This window comes from Pogoniulus pusillus, chromosome 1, assembly GCF_015220805.1.
Source record: "Pogoniulus pusillus isolate bPogPus1 chromosome 1, bPogPus1.pri, whole genome shotgun sequence".
Classification (NCBI taxonomy): domain Eukaryota; kingdom Metazoa; phylum Chordata; class Aves; order Piciformes; family Lybiidae; genus Pogoniulus; species Pogoniulus pusillus.
In genome coordinates, this window is record NC_087264.1 from 18,716,633 (window position 1) to 18,735,439 (window position 18,807).

At 50.7% G+C, this 18,807-nt stretch overlaps 1 protein-coding gene across 2 annotated transcripts in view; it reads right to left on the minus strand.

Moving 5' to 3' along the window:
* Window positions 1-18,807, minus strand: part of MDGA2 (MAM domain containing glycosylphosphatidylinositol anchor 2) — a 453,583-nt gene that overhangs the window by 190,686 nt on the left and 244,090 nt on the right. For both annotated transcript variants that reach the window (XM_064142804.1, XM_064142812.1), the window contains exon 4: window positions 12,636-12,832. In XM_064142804.1, the coding sequence (XP_063998874.1) occupies window positions 12,636-12,832 (197 nt within the window). The remainder of the gene's footprint in view (window positions 1-12,635; window positions 12,833-18,807) is intronic.

The following is an 18,807-nucleotide window of genomic DNA, read 5'->3' on the forward strand; positions in this document are numbered from 1 at the left end:
GAGGCATGAAGGCTGGGTGGGGAATGGCTGAGAACAGCCCTGAGGAAAAGGATCTGGGGATCTGGGCTGATGAAAAGCTCATCATGAGGCTGCAGTGTGAGTGCAGCCCAAACAGCAACCCTGTGCTGGGCTGCAGCAAGAGCAGTGTGGGCAGCAGGGCAAGGGAGGTCATTCTGCCCCTTGGCTCTGCTCTCCTCACACCCCACCTGCAGTCCTGGGTGCAGTTCTGGAACCCCCAGCACAAGAAGGACATGGAAGTGTTGGAGGCAGTGCAGAGGAGGCCACCAAGATGCTGAGAGGGCTGCAGCAGCTCTGCCATGAGCATAGGCTGAGAGAGTTGGGGCTCTGCAGCCTGGAGAAGAGAAGGCTTCCAGGGGACCTTGGAGTAACCTTCCAGGATCTAAAGAGAGCAACAGGAGGGCTGGGAAGTGACTACTGACAAGGTCTTGTCATGACAGGATGAGGAGGAATGGGTTTAAACTTCCACCCATTGCTCCTTGGTCTATCCCAGGGAGCAGTGAGCAGAGCCTGTCCCCCACTCCTGGCCCCCATCCCTCAGATAGTTATAAACATTTATCAGATCCCCTCTCAGTCTTCTCTTCTCCAAACTAAACAGCCCCAGGGCCCTCAGCCTCTCCTCATCAGCCATGCCCTCCAGTCCCCTCATCATCCTCATAGCCCTCTGCTGGACTCTCTCCAGCAGATCCCTGTCCCTCTTCAACTGGGGAGCCCAAAACTGAAGGCAGTCTCAGGATGAGGTCTCAGCAGGGTGGAGTAGAGGCAGAGGAGAACCTTACTTGATCTGCTGGACACACTCTTCTTAATGCACGCCAGGATCCCATTGGCCTCTTGGCCACAAGGGCACATTGCTGTGCCATGGATGTTCTCCACCAGCACTCCCAGGTCCCTCTCCACAGGGCTGCTCTCCAGCAGGTCACCTCCCAGCCTGGACTGGTGCAGTTTGTTATTCCTGCCCAGGGTGCAGCACTCTGCACTTGTCCTTGTTGAACCTCATTTGGTTCCTCTGTGCCCAGTTCTGCCTGTCCAGGTCTTGCTGCAGGACCGCACAGCCTTCAGCTCTATCAGCCAAGCCTCCCAGCTTGGTGTCAGCAGCAAACTGTCTCAGCAGACTCTGACTGTGCCTTCATCAATGTCACTGATGATGTTTCAACTCCCCTGCCTACAGGCAGGGACACCTCCCACTAGACCAGGCTGCTCAACTCCCCATCTGAGAAGAGTTTGCTAAATGCCCCATTCCTATGAGGTAGTAGATAGCACATCCCTAAGAGGTGGTAGACAGCCTAGCAGAGAGGTGGTAGATGCCTCATCCCTAAGGCTCCTGTAGAGAGCATTTTGGAAAGACTGGAAGTTAGAGTTTGTCTGGGCTAGAGCTTAGCAGGCTCTGAAGCAGCCTAGCAGGATCACAGCTACCAAAGGCATTGAGTTCTACGAGACACAAACCAGCTGGATCCCATTCATTCACTCCTTAGCTGCAGACTCCATGCTGGACTTGTGGGCTGAACACACAATGGGTTGGGGTGGTTTTTTTTTTTTTGGATCATGTCCCCAGCTTGCAGGGATGGAGAAAAATGTATAAATTTTCTTCACTGGCTTGGATAATTAGCCTAATTATGTCTAATTGCATAATTGTTGTAAATACAGCAAATTGAATCTTGCACTCGGGCTGCACAACCGCAATGTGCCAGGAGGATGATGCAAATTCTTAGGACAAAATACTCTGCTCTCAAGATGGGTTTAGAACAGTTCAGGGTTTCAAACACTCCTCCAAGATGAGAAGCAGAATCTTTGTCCATTCCTTTTTTCTTCCCCCCACCATGGTAGCTCAATTAAGTTGCCAGCCTTACCTGTGAGCCATCAGAAGAAAAACAACAGAAGCAGAGACTTGTTTTGGTTGGAAAAGTCCCCTTAGGATTATCAAGTTCTACCCTCACCCCAACACCACCATGGCCATTAAACCATGTCCCAGAGCACCATGCCCACATGCTTCTAGAACACCTCTAGGGATGCAGAGGGACCTAGACAGGCTGGATAGGTGGGCAGAGGCCAATGGGATGAGATTGAACAAGGCCAAGTGCAGGGTTCTACACTTTGGCCACAACAATCCCAAGTAGCACCACAGGCTGGGGACAGAGTGGCTGGAAAGCAGCCAGGAGGAAAGGGACCTGGGGGTACTGATAGATAGTAGGCTGAAGATGAGGTAGCAGTGTGAACAGGTGGGCAGCAGAGCCAATGGCATCCTGGCCTGCATCAGGAGCAGTGTGGCCAGCAGGACAAGGGAGGTTCTTCTGCCCCTGTGCTCAGCACTGCTCAGGCCACCCCTTGAGTGCTGTGTCCAGTTCTGGGCTCCTGAATTGCAGAGAGATGTTGAGGTGCTGGAAGGTGTCCAGAGAAGGGAGACAAAGCTGGTGAAAGGCCTGGAACACAAACCCTATGAGGAGAGGCTGGGGGTGTGCAGCCTGCAGAAGAGGAGGCTCAGGGCAGAGCTCATTGCTGTCTACAACTACCTGAAGGGAGGCTGTAGCCAGGTGGGGTTGGTCTCTTCTGCCAGGCAACCACCAATAGAACAAGGGGACACAGTCTCAAGTTGTGCCAGGGGAGGTCTAGGCTGGATGTTAGGAGGAAGTTGTTGTCAGAGAGAGTGATTGGCATTGGAATGGGCTGCCCAGGGAGGTGGTGGAGGCACCATCCCTGGAGGTCTTCAAGAAAAGCCTGGATGAGGCACTTGGTGCCATGGTCTGGTTGATTGGATAGGGCTGGGTGCTAGGTTGGACTGGATGATCTTGGAGGTCTCTTCCAATCTGGTTGATTCTATGATTCTATGGTGACCCTACCATGTGCCTGGGCAGCCTATCCCAATGCCTGATCAGTCCTGCAGGAAAGAATTGTTCCAAGTATCCAGACTAAACCTCCACTGGCACAATTTCAGGCCATTCCTTCTCCTTCCATCACCTGGTACTAGGGAGAAGAAACTGACCCCCACCTCACTCCAACAGGACTGAGAGCTGTAGTGAGCTTTTAAGACCACCAAATCTGACTGTTAACCCAATGCTGCCAGGTCACCACTAAACCATGTCCCTCAGCACCACATCTATGCCGTTTTGAAACCCTTCCAGGGATGGGGACTCCACCAGCCTGGGCAGACTCTTCCCTGCTTTGAGGGAAGAAATTGTTCCTTGTATCCAAACTACATCTCCCCTGAGGCAACTTGGGGCCATTTTTTCCTAGCACTTGTTACTAGGCAGAAGAGACCAAGCCCCAGCTAGCCCCAACCTCAGTTCAGGGAGCCACAGAGAGTGAGATGTTCTCCCCTCAGTCTCCTCTTTTCCAGGCTAAACTATTGCAGTTCCCTCAGCTGCTGCTTACCAGACCTGTTCTCTAGAATCATGCAATCAACCAGGCTGGAAGAGACCTCCAAGATCATCTAGTCCAACCTAGCACCCAGCCCTGTCCAATCAACCAGACCATGGCACTAGACCCTTTGTTGCCTTTCTCTGGACCTGCTCCAGCATCTCAACGTCCCTCTCAGAGTGAGGGCCCTGAAACTGAAGCCACTATGTGAGGTGTGTCCTCACCAGTGCTCAGTAAAGCAGGACAACCACTGCCTTGGTCCTGCTGGCCACAGTGTCACTGATGCAGGCCAGGATGCTGTTGGGCACACATCTTCAGCACCCCCAGACAGTTTTCTGCCAGGCAACTTTCCAGCCCATTCTGCCCCAAGCCTGGAGCGTTCAAGAGGTTATTGTGACCCAAGCGCAGGACCCAGCACTTAGCCTTCTTGATCCTCATCCCCCTGGCCTCAGCCCACCCAGTTTAGTGTCACCTGTGTCTGTTTAGAGTTAAAGAATTCATTTCTGTCCACTTTCTAGGTGTCTTCTGTGTTTTCATAAGTCAAGAAAGAAGAGTGGGGAAAAAATAGACTTGATGGGGTTCTAACTCTTTAGAATATTTACTTCCCTACAATGGCTTCAGTTTGGAGGAACCTGAAAGATCATCCAGATCCAAACCCTCTGCCACAAGCAGAGACACCTCCCACTAGACCAGGTTGCTCAAAACCTCATTCAGCCTGGTTTTGAACACCTCCAGGAAAGGGGTATCCACAACAGCTGAGCACACCAAGCTGTGTGGTGCAGCAGGCAGGCTGGAGGGCAGAAATCCATCCAGAGGGACCTGCACAGGCTGCAGAGGTGGGCACAAGCCAACCTCAGGAGGTTCAACAAGACCAAGGGCAAGGTCCTGCAGCTGGGTCCAGGCAATGCCAAGCACAAATGCAGGCTGGGCAGTGAGTGGCTGAAGAGCAGCCCTGAGGAGAGGGACTTGAGGGTGCTGGTGGATGAGAAGCTCAAGAGGAGCCAGCAGTGTGCACTTGCAGCCCAGAAAGCCAAGCAGAGCCTGGGCTGCAGCAGCAGAAGTGTGGCCAGCAGGGCCAGGGAGGTGATTCTCCTCCTCTACTGCACTCTGCTGAGACCTCACCTGGAGTACTGCATCCAGTTCTGGAGCCCTCATTACAAGAGGGATGTGGAGATGCTGGAGTGTGTCCAGAGCAGGGCCAGGAGGATGCTGAGAGGGCTGCAGCAGCTCTGCTGTGAGCACAGACTGAAAGAGTTGGGGCTGTTCAGTCTGCAGAAGAGGAGGCTCCCAGGTGACCTTCTTGTGGCCTTCCAGGATCTGAAGGGAGCCTCCAAAAAAGCTGGGGAGGGACTTTTTAGGGTGTCAGGGAGTGACAGGACTGGGGGGAATGGAGCAGAGCTGGAGGTAGGGAGAGTCAGCCTGGAGGTGAGGAGGAAGTTGTTGAGCATGAGAGTGGTGAGAGGCTGGAATGGGTTGCCCAGGGAGGTGGTTGAGGCCCCATGGCTGGAGGTGTTTAAGGCCAGGCTGGCTGAGGCTGTGTGCAGCCTGCTCTGGGGCAGGGTGTCCCTGCTCATGGCAGGGGGGTTGGAACTGGCTGCTCCTTGTGGTCCCTTCCAACCCTGACTGATTCAAGGATTCTACAAACCTCCCTGGGCAACCTGTTTCAGTGTCTTACCACAATTACTGTAAAGAATTTCCTCTTTATCTCCAGACTACATCTACCCTCCTCAAGCTTTAAAGACATCACCCCAAGAAATGCCACCGCACATTGGTATCTTTTCATGCTCAACTGCTCCCTCCCTCTTTTTGTCAGCTCTCAGTGTTTGCTACAATATCAGAAAATGAAGCACTTAGGCAGAGACATCCAGGAGACATTTCTGGCTCTGGACCCTTTAATTACATCTTTTCCTCTTAAAAACTGTCTATCAGATGTTGTAGGAACACTGACAAGATACACTAATTCAACCTGACCTCCAATAAATCTAACAAGGTGATGGGTAAGTTTGGGACTGTCAACATGACAACCTGATTTAGGCATTCATTCAGGCCAGAGAGAGGTTCCAGGAAGAATGCTCCTAGTAACCCAAAAAGAGGTTTCCTCAAAAATAAATACTGACTCTAATGTCATAGGATCACAGCTCACAGAATGTCAGGGGTTGGAAGGGACACAAAGAGCTCATCCAGTCCAACCCCCCTGCCACAACAGGACCATGCAATCTAGCTCAGGGCACACAGGAACACATCCAGACAGGCCTGCAAAGGCTCCAGAGAAGGAGACTGCACAACCTCTCTGGGCAGCCTGTGCCAGGGCTCTGGGACCTCACAGTAAAGAAGTTCCCCCTTGTGTTGAGCTGGAACCTCCTGTGCTGCAGCTTCCATCCATTGCTCCTTGTCCTATCCCAGGGAGCAGTGAGCAGAGCCTGTCCCCCCCTCCTGACCCCCAGCCCTCAGATAGTGATAAACATTTATCAGATCCCCTCTCAGTCTTCTCTTCTCCAGACTAAGCAGCCCCAGGTCCCTCAGCCTCTTCTCATCAGCCATGTCCTCCAGTCCCCTCATCATCCTCATAGCCCTTCACTGGACCCTCTCCAGCAGATCCCTGTCCCTCTTTAACTGGGGAGCCCAAAACTGAAGGCAGTGCTTAAGATGAGGTCTCAGCTGGGCAGAGTAGAGGCAAAGGAGAACCTCCCTTGATCTGCTGGACACACTCTTCCTAATACACCCCAGGATCCCATTGGCCTCTTGGCCACCAGGGCACATTGCTGTGCCATGGATGTTCTCCCCCAGCACTCCCAGGTCCCTCTCCTCAGGGCTACTCTCCAGCAGGTCACCTCCCAGCCTGTCCTGGTGCAGTTTATTATTGCTGCCCAGGTGCAGCACTCTGCACTTGTCCTTGTTGAACCTCATTTGGTACTTTGGTGCCTAGTTCTGTCTGTCCAGGTCTCCAGTCTGTTCATCTCTCCAGTCTGTCCAGGTCTCCAGTCTGCTCTGGGCTCCAGTCTGCCCTGGGCTCCAGCCTGTCCAGATCTTGGGACAATTTCATGGGACAGAAATTTGCTGATGACACCAAACATAGTAGAGTGGCTGCCACATCATCAGGCCATGCTGCCCTTCAGTGAGAGCTGGCCAAGTTGGAGAGCTGAGTGAGTGGAACTTTATGATATTCAACAAGGTCCAGTGTAGGACCCTGCCCCTGGGCGAAGATAACTGCCTGCACCTGTGCAGTTGAGAGGCTGACCTGCTGGGAGAAGCAGCTGGGATTCCTAGGGGATAATAAGTTGCCCATGAGCAAGCAATGTGTCTTCATGGCCATGAAGGCCAAGGGTCTCCTGGGGTGCATGAGAAAGTGTGGCCAGCAGGCTGAGGGAGGTCCTCCTAACCATCTACTCTGTGCTAGACAGGCCACATACAGAGCACTGTCTCCAGTTCTGAGCTCTCCACTTCAAGAGAGACAGGGAACTGCTGGAGAAAGTCCAGTTGAAGCTCCAAAGATACTGAGGGGCCTGGAGCATCTCTGTGAGGAGGAAAGGCTGAGAGATCTGGGAATGTTGAGCCTGGACAAGAGCAGCCTGAGAGGAGATCTTCTCAATGCTTCTCAAAGCCAAAGGACCTGTGAGAAGCAAGAGAATGAGGCCAGACTCTTATCAGTGGTGCCTAGTGACAGAACAAGGGGCAACAGACACAAACCAGAACCCACAAGGTTCCATCTGGACAGCAGGAGACATTTGTTTGGTGTGGGGGTGCTGGAGTGCTGGAGCAGGCTGCCCTGAGAGCTTGTGGAGTCTCCTTCTCTGGAGAGATTCCAAAGCCACCTGGACAGTGTGATCCTGGGCAAGCCGTGTGAGTATCCACAGAGGATGGGGCCAGGCTCTTGCCAGTGGTGCTCAGTGACAGGACAAGGGGCAGTGGGCACAGACTGGAACCCAGGTGGTTCCACTTGAAGATAAGGAGAAACTTATCTGGTGAGAGGGTACTGGGTGCCTGAAGCAGGCTGCCTAGAGAAGTTGTGGTGTCCCTTTCTCTGGGGACACTCTAAACCCATGTGGCCATTGTGATCCTGGGCAAGTCCTTGTGTTTGGTCATCTCCTGATGTCCCTTCCAACCCCACCACGTTGGGATTTTGTGACACAGTTAGTACAGTAAAAAAAACTTAGATAAGATTAAGTCTTTGTCATTGGGAGAGTCTTTGTCATGGGAAGAATCTGTGTCATAGGGAGAGTCTTTGTCATTGGGAGAGTCTTTGTCATGAGAAGAATCTTTGTCACTGGAAGAGTCTTTGTCATTGGAAGAGTCTTTGTCATTGGAAGAGTCTTTGTCACTGGAAGAGTCTTTGCCACAGGAACAGTCTTTGTCATGGGAAGAGTCTCTGGCCAGGGAAGAGCCTCTGATTAGGTGACAGCAAAGATAATAACAGAATCATAGAATCACAGAATCAAGCAGGTTGAAAGAGATCTCCAAACTCATCCAGCCCAAGCTAGCACCCAGCCCTACCCAAACAATCATACCATGGCACTAAGTGTCTCATGCAGCCTCCTCTTAAACACCTCCAGGCATGGGGACTCCACCACCTACCTGGGCAGCCCATTCCAATGCCAATCACTCTGTCTGCCAGGAACTTCCTAACAACATCCAGCCTAGACCTCCCCTGGCACAACTTGAGGCTGTGTCCCCTTCTTCTGTTGCTGGCTACCGGGCAGAAGAGACCAACCCCACCTGGCTACAGCCTCCCATCATGCAGTTGCAGACAGCAATGAGGTCTGCCCTGAGCCTCCTCTTCTCTGGGCTGAAACCCCCCAATATCAGCATTTCCAAATTGAAAGATTAACTCCAAAAGCCCCATGTCAGGGAAGACTCTCACCCAAAACATAAAACCCCTGCAGTTTAGACATGGAAAGCAGCCACAAATTTGCTAAACTGGGTCCGTACTTGTGAAATTCAGAGCAATCTCATGACACTTAGGAGACCAACTGCTTGGCTGTTTAATCCAATTCTCATCTCTGCAACGTTCCAGGAAACACGTTTGGCAGGGAAGGACCAAACTGCTGTGGCAATATAAAAATGTCAAGTCCAATAAAAAGGAAAAAAAACAAGAAGAAAAAGGTGTTCTCAAAGCATTACCTGAACAGTATTTATCAAAGGTGCAGGCCAACTGCATGAGCTTTAACAAGGCCAAGTGCCAGGTCCTGCACTTTGGCCACAACAACCCCTACAGGATGGGGGAGCAGTGGCTGGAGAGCTGCCTGGCAGAAAAGGATCTGGGGGTGTTGGTGGGCAGCAGCTGAACACGAGCCAGCAGTGTGCCCAGGTGGCCAAGAAGGCCAACAGCATCCTGACCTGGATCAGCAGTGGTGTGAGCAGCAGGAGTAGGGAGGTGATCATGCCCTGTACTCAGCACTCCTGAGACCACACCTCAAGTCCTGTGTCCAGGTTTGGTCACCACAGTCTAGGAGGGACACTGAGGTGCTGGAGCAGGTGCAGAGAAGGGCAAGGAGGCTGGGGAGAGGTCTGGCAAACATGGCCTGCGAGGAGCAGCTGAGGGAGCTGGGGGTGTTTAGTGTGGAGAAGAGGAGGCTGAGAGGGGACCTTATTGCCCTCTACAAGTCCCTCAAAGGAGGCTGTAGTGAGGCTAGAGCTGGTCTCTTCTCCCCAGTTACTAATGCCAGGACAAGAGGAAATGGCCTCAAGTTGCATCAGGGGAGGTTCAGGTTGGCTGTTGGGAGGAAGTTCTTACCTGAGCAGGTGGTCAGGCACTGGCACAGGCTGCCCAGGGGGGTGGGAGTTGCCATCCCTGGAGGTGTTTCAAAGGAGAGTGGATGTGGTGCTTGTGGTCTCATGCTGAAGGCTGCTGGGATGAAGGTTGGACTGGCTGATGCTGGTGCTCCTTTCCAACCCTAGCACTTCATAGTGATGAGATGTTGTGCTGAGGGGTTTGGGTTAGTTAAGGACTTGTCAGTGTGAGACTAATGATTGGACTCAAGGAGCTAGGAGGCCTTTGCCATGCTAAGAAATCCTGTGGTTCTCTGAGTCTGTGTTCTGCTATGAAGACCCAAATTCCTCAGTGCTTTTCAACTCTGCTCTCAGACAAGCACAGAATGTTTCAGTTGCAGAAGACCTCTGTGATCCTTCAGTCAACCCAACTCTGCCACAGCCACTGCATCATATCCTGATGTGCCACCTTTCCTGAGCATCACCAGCTGCTGTGACTCCACCACCTCCCTGGGCAGCTTCTTCCAGTGCCTGACCATTCTCCCACTACAGACATTTGATCTAATCTCCAACCTATCTTGGCACAAGTTCAGGCCATGTCCTCTCTTCCTGTCACCTGACAAGAGTGAGAAGAGACCAACCTGCACCTGACACCAATCTCCCCCCTTCTGAGACTTGTAGAGAGCAATGAAGTCTGCCCTCAGCCTCTTCTTCTCCAGAATAAACAGCCCCAATGCCCTCAGCTGCTCCTCAGTGATCCTCCTCCCTCTACTCCATGCTGGTGAGATCCCATCTGGAGAACTGCATCCAGATTTGGAGCCCCTACTACAAGAGGGCTATGGAGGTGCTGGAAGGTGTCCAGAGAAGGGTCACAAGGATGATCAGAGGGCTGGAGCTGCCCTGTTGTGAGGAGAGACTGAGGGAGTTGGGGCTGTTCTGTCTGGAGAGAAGGCTCCCAGGTGACTTTCCTGTGGCCTTCCACTATCTGAACTGGGCTACAAGAAAGCTGGGGAAAGATTTTTTAGGCTGTCAGGTAGGCACAGGACTGGGGGAAATGGAACCAAGCTAGAAATGAGTAGATTCAGAGTGGAGGTTAGGAAGAAGTTCTTCAGCATGAGGGTGGTGAGAGCCTGGAAGGGGTTGCCCAGGAGGTGGTGGAAGCCTCATCCCTGCAAGTGTTTAAGTCCAGGCTGGATGAGGCTGTGGCCAGCCTGATCTAGTGTGAGGTGTCTTTGTCACAGGCAGGAGAGTAGAAACTGGATGCTCCTTGTGGTCCCTTCCAACCCTGACTGATTCTATGCTTCTATGCTCCTCACCACATCTGTTCTCTAGATCTTTCACCAGCTTTGATGTCCTTCTCTCAACCTGCTGTAGCCCCTCAATGTCCTTCTTTTTCCCAAACTCCACCATCCACTTTTGTTAGCAGACAACATAATCAGCTACATTTCTTTGCTGAAAGAGTGATCAGGCTGCCCAGGGAGGTGATGGAGTCACAGCACCTGGAGGTGTTGATAAAAAACATGTGGCCATGGCACTTTGGGGCACGATATAATGGCCATGGTGGTTGATAGTTGGACTCAATGATCTTAGAGGTCTTTTCCAACCTCCAAAACTCTATGACTTCATTTCCAGACTGTGCAAATGTGCTAACAACAAATTCAGTCTGAGAGAACTTTTTTGATGGCTCAGTCTGAGCTGGAGCAGGAAGACTTAAAGCTCTACTCCCGTCCATTTCTGCCACCTCATCTTTTGAAGCGTGTCATTCTCCAGCAACAAAAAAAATGCTATTCAAAGAAGTGAAAAACAGAGTAAAAAGGGGGAAAAATACATTCCAAATCTAAACCTAACAGAGGGAGCTGCCAGAGAGTTTAGCCTCTTTGAAATGCTTTTCATACTGGAACGTCTTTGCAGAGTCATTTTGCATTGTAGTGGCAAAGCAAAGAAATCAGAGGTTTGGCCTTGCAGAGCTCCAGCAAAAGGATTTCAAAGGGGCTCCTGCAGACAGCACTAAACAAGCATCTTCCCATAGCTTCCCAGTCCACAGTTTTACAACAAAAAACTACTGAAAGAATTGTTTGGTATTAGGACATGATAGAGAGCCACCTCATAGAACCACAGAACCAGGCAGGGCTGGAAGGGACCACAAGGAGCAGCCAGTTCCAACCCCCCTGCCATGGGCAGGGACACCCTACCCTAGAGCAGGCTGCACACAGCCTCAGCCAGCCTGGCCTGAAACACCTTCAGCCTAAAATGTCCCTACCCAGCCTTTTTCTAGGCCCCCTTCAGATATTGGAAGGTCACCTCACAGCCTCCTCTTCTGCAGCCTGCACAGCCCCAACTCTTTCAGTCTGTGCTCACAGCAGAGCTGCTGCAGCCCTTTGAGCATCCTCCTGGACCTGCTTTGGACATGTTCCAGCATCTCCACATCCCTCTTGTAATGGGGGCTCCAGAACTGGATGCAGTACTCCAGGTGAGGTCTCAGCAGAGCAGAGCAGAGCAGAGGTGGAGAATCACCTCCCTCACCCAGCTGCCCACACTTCTGCTGCTGCAGCCCAGGCTCTGCTTGGCTTTCTGGGCTGCAAGTGCACACCGCTGGCTCCTATTGAGTTTCTCGTCCACCAGCACCCCCAAGTGCCTCTCCTCAGGGCTGCTCTCCAGCTGCTCACTGCCCAGCCTGGATTTGTGCTTGGCATTGCCTGGACCCAGCTGCAGGACCTTGCCCTTGGTCTTGTTGAACCTCCTGAGGTTGACTTGTGCCCACCTCTGCAGCCTGTGCAGGTGCCTCTGGATGGATCCCTGCCCTCCAGCCTGGCTGCTGCACCACACAGCTTGGTGTCAGCAGCAAACTTGCTGAGGCTGCACTCAGCGCCCCTGCCCATGGCACCCACAAAGATGATAAACAAGACTGATCCCAGGATCGATTCCTGAGGGACTCCACTTGTCACTGGCCTCTACTTGGACATGGAACCACTGACAGCCACTCTCTGGGTGTGGCCATCAAGTCACTTCTTTATCCATCCAGTGGTCCACCCATCAAACCCCTGTGTTTGGAGCTTGGAGACCAGACTTGCCTGGGAGAAGAGACCAATCCCACCTGGCTACAGCCTCCCTTCAGGTAGCTGCAGACATCAATGAGGTCTGCCCTGAGTCTCCTCTTCTGCAGGCTGCACACCCCCAGCTCCCTCAGCCTCTCCTCACAGGGCTGTGCTCCAGGCCCCTCCCCAGCCTTGCTGCCCTTCTCTGGACACCTTCCAGCACCTCAACATCTCTCCTGAATTGAGGAGCCCAGAGCTGGACACAGCATTCCAGGTGTGGCCTGACCAGTGCTGAATATAGGGGCAGAAGGACTTCTTTAGTGCTGCTGACCACACCAACAATCCGTTTCCCTCAGCTGGTCATCCCAAGACCTGTCTGCTACACCAGCTTCACAGCCCTTCTCTGGACCAACTCGAGCACATCATTGCCCACCTCAGAACCCCAGTAGGCATACACAGGTAGATGGAGTCACAGGGAGCTGCAAGCTGATTAAGGAGTAACAAAATCTATCCCTGCATTCCTACCTGGGTAAAGAAGGGCTCATAGATCTCCACTCCTTTATCAGAGCCTTGCAGCAGCACCTCCTGGCCACGTCTCCAGCTGTACCGGACTGGTGGGTTGGAGTTGGCAACGCACCTGAGAAACACTGTCCTCTCATAGTAGAACTGCTCCTTTGCTTCCCCAATGCTCTGGTGGACTGTCACCACTGGGTCATCCAAGTCTGGAAAAGCAGAGAGAACAAGCCAGATACGGTCAGGCTTCAGCAGGCGCCATCATGGTTCATAGAGTCTTTGTCATGGGAAGAGTCTTTGTCTTTAGAAGACTCTCTGTTATGGCAAGAGTCTTTGTCATGGGAAGAGTCTTTGTTATGGAAAGAGTCTTTGTCATGGAAAGAGTCTTTGTCATTGGAAGAGTCTGTCATGGGAAGAGTCTTTGTCATTGGAAGAGTCTGTCATGGGAAGAGTCTTTGTCATGGGAAGAGTCTTTGTCTTTGGAAGACTCTCTGTTATGGCAAGAGTCTTTTTCATGGGAAGAGTCTTTGTCATGGGAAGAGTCTTTGTCACTGGAAGAGTCTTTGTCACGGAAAAGTCTTTGTCACTGGAAGAGTCTTTGTCATTGGAAGACTCTGTCATGGCAAGAGTCTTTGCCACAAGAAGAGTCTTTGTCACTGGAAGAGTCTTTGCCATAAGAAGAGTCTTTTTCATGGGAAGAGTCTTTGCCATAGGAAGAGTCTTTGTCACTGGAAGAGTCTTTGCCATAGGAAGAGTCTTTGTCACTGGAAGAGTCTTTGTCATGGGAAGAGTCTTTGCCACAAGAAGGGTCTTTGTCATTGGAAGACTCTTTGTCATGGCAAGAGTCCTTGTCATGGGAAGAATCTTTGTCACTGGATGAGTCTTTGTCATTGGAAGAATCTTTGTCATGAGAAAAGTTTTTGTCATTGGAAGACTCTTTGTCATGGGAAGAGTCCTTTGTCAGTGGATGAATCTTTGTCATGGAAGACTGTCACTGGAAAAGTCATTGCCACAGGAAGAGTCTTTGTCATGGGAAGAGCCTTTGTCTTTGGAAGATTCTTTGTCACAGCAGGAGTCTTTGTCATGGGAAGAGTCTTAGTCATGAGAAGAGTCTTTGTCATGAGAAAAGTCTTTGTCATTGGAAGACTCTTTGTCATTGGAAGACTCTGTCATTGGAAGAGTCTTTGCCACGAGAAGAGTCTTTGTCATGAGAAGAGCGTCTCTGGCCTAGGAAGAGTCTCTGGCCTGGGAAGAGCCTCTGCTCTGAGAAGCACATGCATCACTCACAGACAAGCCAACAGCAAAACAGAGTCAACCCAGCTCCAAAAGCCCTAATTTTAGGATTTCTGCAGTAGAATCTAGAGTATGTTTTCCTTTGCACAACAGCAAGCACCAGGAGATCTTCATTTACCACTCAGAATTTGGGCTACAACAACATATACCATAGTATACATGATAATGTCAATCACATTTCTATTATGTACCCACTAATACTTAATTTCCTTCTGTTTTTCATCTCTGCTCCTTGTTTCTTACACACCATTTTCATTTAAATATCTCTCAGACAAAATACTTTCTAAAGCTTTGGAAATAAATAGCCAGCCTCATTTGCATCCTAATGGCAGGATCCACCAGCACATAGCTGGTGTGCATGCAGCTGTTTTCCTTTAAAGCAGCAATTTAATGGAGTCATTTAATGCACATTCCCCCTTCTTTTAGCTCCCTGCATTTAATGTTGAGCAGGTAAATTCATCACAGGCTGTAGAACATATTTCTCTTGATTAAAATACAGATATCAAATAATTACTGCCTCTGCATCAGCTTTAAAGAAAATTTCATCCTCCCAACCAAATTCACTCCTCTTCCATAGGGAATACTTTCATGAGCCCTTGGAATGGGAGAAGGCTAATAATTTTGACTCTAGTCCATCAGGAACAAGTAGATTCCTGGCAGCAGGGTGCTACTATTGTTTATTATTCATAGAATGGTTTGGGTTGGGAAGGAGTTTAAGGATCATCCAGTTCTAACCTCCCCTGCCATGGACAAGGACACCTTCCACTAAACCAGGTTGCTCAAAGCTTCATCCAACCTGGCCTTAAGCACCTCCAGGCAAGGGGCATCCATGACACCCTGGGCAACAGGTTATAAGGTTTACCTGAAAGTACAAATAGGTTGAAGAAGGAAAAGAAAATAAATGAACTTAACAAAGAAGTAGTTATTTTTACCAAGTACTTACTAAAATCGCTCAACCTCCAAATCATGCAGTAGGCAACACAGTGGTGAGCTTCAGTGAGAGGTTATCTACCTGCAGGGCTGTGGAGCTTCACAGACTCATAGAATCACAGACTAGTTTGGGTTGAAAGGGACCTTGAAAGGTCACCCAGTCCAACCCCACTGCAGTCAGCTGGAACCCTCAATTTAAGAAAGATGTTGAGGTGCTGGAAGGTGTCCAGAGAAGGGCAGCAAGGCTGGGGAGGGGCCTGGAGCACAGCCCTGTGAGGAGAGGCTGAGGGAGCTGGGGGTGTGCAGCCTGCAGAAGAGGAGGCTCAGGGCACAGCTCATTGCTGTCTCCAACTCCCTGAAGGGAGGCTGCAGCCAGGTGGGGTTGGGCTCTTCTGCCAGGCACCCCGCAACAGAAGAAGGGGACACAGCCTCAGGCTGTGCCAGCGGAGGTCTAGGCTGGATGTTGTTAGGAAGTTGTTGTCAGAGAGAGTGATTGGCATTGGAATGGGCTGCCCAGGGAGGTGGTGGAGTCACTGTCCCTGGAGGCATTTAAGAGAAGGCTTCATGAGTCACTTAGTTAATTAGAAGGGTTAGGTGACAGATTGCACTTGATGATCCTGGAGGTCTTTTCCAACATGGTTAATTCTGCGATTCTGTGACGCCTGCAAGCAGACTGGGATGCTCAAAGCCTCAAACAATGACCTAAGTAGTCAACAAAACCCCATGTTGCTCCAGACCACATCTGTCTGAGATGTGCTACTGTGAGCTGAAGTCTTTCGAAAGAAAACATGAGCAGAAAAGTAACAAAGCCTTGGTGATGTAATTTCACAGAGCAAATGTTTGCTTTATTCTTCTGATGAGTGTAAAAATAGACCTGATTCAAACCCCCTGAGTGAACTCCTCAAACTAGCAGGTCCTAATGGCCCAGGGATGGTGGCACAGGGTGCATCAGAGAATCACAGACTGGGTTGAGTGGGATGGGACCTTCAAAGTACACTCAGTCCAACTCCTCTGCAGTAGGCAGGGACATCAATAACTAGAGCAGGTTGCTCAGAGCCCTAGACAATATGACCTGAAATGGTTACAGGGATCTCCCACCTCTACAGGCAACCTGTAACTCCCCTTCAGATACTGATCTTTGATCAGATTCTGTGCTTCTGTGCTCCACAATCTCCCTGGGCAACCTGTGCCAGTGTCTCACCACCCTCACTGCTTCTGTGCTCCACAACCTCCCTGGGCAACCTGTGCCAGTGTCTCACCACCCTCACTGCAAAGAACTCATCCAACCTGGTTTGAACACCTTCAGGGAGGTTGTAGAGCACAGAATCACAGAAGCACAGAATGTGATCGAAGGTCTACAACTCCCTGAAGGGACATTGTAGCCAGGTGGGGGGTGGCCTCTTCTCCCAGACAACCAGCAACAGAACAAGGGGACAGAGTCTCAAGTTGTGCCAGGGCAGGTCTAGGCTGGATGTGAGGAGGAAGTTGTTGGCAGAGAGAGTGATTGGCATTGGAATGGGCTGCCCAGGGAGGTGGTGGAGGCACCGTCCCTGGAAGTGTTCAAGAAAAGCCTGGATGAGGCACTTAGTGCCATGGTCTGGTTGACTGGCTAGGGCTGGGTGCTAGGTTGGACTGGATGATCTTGGAGGTCTCTTCCAACCTGCTTGATTCTATGAAGACCATATTCAACCTGGACTTGAACACCTCCAGTGAGAGAGCATTCACAACCTCCCTGGGCAAGCTGGAAACCCATCATTAGTAATTTTAATAGATGAGCAAGTTTGAGACCTCCACATTCAAAAGAAATCTGAGCTTTAAACTGATTCTTTAGCTGCTTCTGTGCTCCACAACCTCCCTGGGCAACCTGTGCCAGTGTCTCACCACCCTCACTGCAAAGAACTCATCCAACCTGGTTTGAACACCTCCAGGGAGGTTGTGAAGCACAGAAGCGCAGAACCTGATTAAAAATCACATCCCACATGGCCTTGAACACCACCAGTGAGAGAGCATCCACAACCTCCCTGGGCAAGCTGGAAACCCATCATTAATAATTTTAATAGATGAGCAAGTTTGAGACCTCCACATTCAAAAGAAATCTGAGCTTTAAACTGATTCTTTAGCTGCTTGCACTTTGCTTTGCATAGGAAGACTAAAACTCAAGAGCCTCTTGATTAACAAGCACCACACCACGTTCCCAAATTTGGGATAATTCAAGCAATAATCTCTTGTAACAGCTCAGGGATTGTAAGTAAATGTTACCTTCCTTTCTCCTCCACAAAACACTTAATTTAATAGCTGAGAAACAAATTATGAGCCATGTTGCTCCAAATTAAGGTGGCATTTCCTAATGAGCTTTCAGGTTTTGTTGTAAAGGTTATTTCAAAGCACGGTGGCGGCGGCTGAAAAGGGATGAGGCAACTGAAATGTTCTGTCTCCTACTTGTGGAATACAAAAAAGGAATAAAGAAAGAAAGGGGGGGGGGGAAGGATGGAAATTAGCTTGATGCAGTTTTTTAGGGCAAAACACCTGTTCCATCTCTTTTGATGAGCAATGGAACACTTCACACATGAATGCTTCCCACCCTCTGCCGGTTAAAGCGCATCCCTGGACAACAAAGGAGGCTGCCTAGCAGCCAACAGGATCCAACACCGACTCACAGAATCAGGGAGTCATGGAAGCCTGGAATTGTTTGGGTTGGAAAAGAGTCCAATCATCAACCTAACACCATTGTGGTCACTAAGCCACAACCCTCAGCATCACAGCTGGTAAATCGTATCCTGAACTCTCCAACCACAGCGATTCATAGTGCTGAGGGCTTTGGGTTAGTCAGGGACTTGTCAGGGTGAGACTAATGACTGGAGCTTGGTGGCCTTTGCCATGCTAAGAAATCCCGTGGTTCTCTGAGTCTGTGTTCTGCTATGAAGACCCAAATTCCTCAGTGCTTTTCAACTCTGCTATGACTTGAGACTCTCCAAACCAATTTCTCTCAGACAAGCACAGAATGTTTCAGTTGCAGAAGACCTCTGTGATCCTTCAGTCAACCCAACTCTGCCACAGCCACTGCATCATATCCTGAAGTGCCACCTTTCCTGAGCATCACCAGCTGCTGTGACTCCACCACCTCCCTGGGCAGCTTCTTCCAGTGCCTGACCATTCTCCCGCTACAGACACTTGACCTAATCTCCAACCTATCTTGGCACAAGTTCAGGCCATGTCCTCTCTTCCTGTCACCTGACAAGAGTGAGAAGAGACCAACCTGCACCTGGCACCAATCTCCCCCCTTCTGAGACTTGTAGAGAGCAATGAAGTCTGCCCTCAGCCTCTTCTTCTCCAGAATAAACAGCCCCAATGCCCTCAGCTGCTCCTCAGTGATCCTCCTCCCTCTACTCCATGCTGGTGAGATCCCATCTGGAGAACTGCATCCAGATTTGGAGCCCCTACTACAAGAGGGCTATGGAGGTGCTGGAAGGTGTCCAGAGAAGGGTCACAAGGATGATCAGAGGGCTGGAGCTGCCCTGTTGTGAGGAGAGACAGAGGGAGTTGGGGCTGTTCAGTCTGGAGAGGAGAAGGCTCCCAGGTGACATTCCTTCTGTGCTTCTGTGCTCCACAACCTCCCTGGAGGTCTTCAAGACCAGGTTGGATGAGGCCTTCAGTGACCTGTTCCAGGGGGAGGTGTCTCTGCCTATGGCAGGGGGGTTGGAATTGGATGAGCTTTGAGGTGCCTTCCAACCTAAACCACCCTATAATTCTATGATTCTATTCTATGAGGCTGCACCATTGGGGAGTGACTTTAACAAGGGCTTGTAGTGTAGGACAAGAGGGAATGGATTCAAGTTGGAGAAGGGGAGATGTAGGCTTGAGGTTAGGAAAAAGTTCTTTCCAGTGAGGGTGGTGAGACACTGGAGGCTGTGCATGTCCCTTCCTTGGAGGTGTGCAAGGATAGGTTGGACAAGGCCTTGAG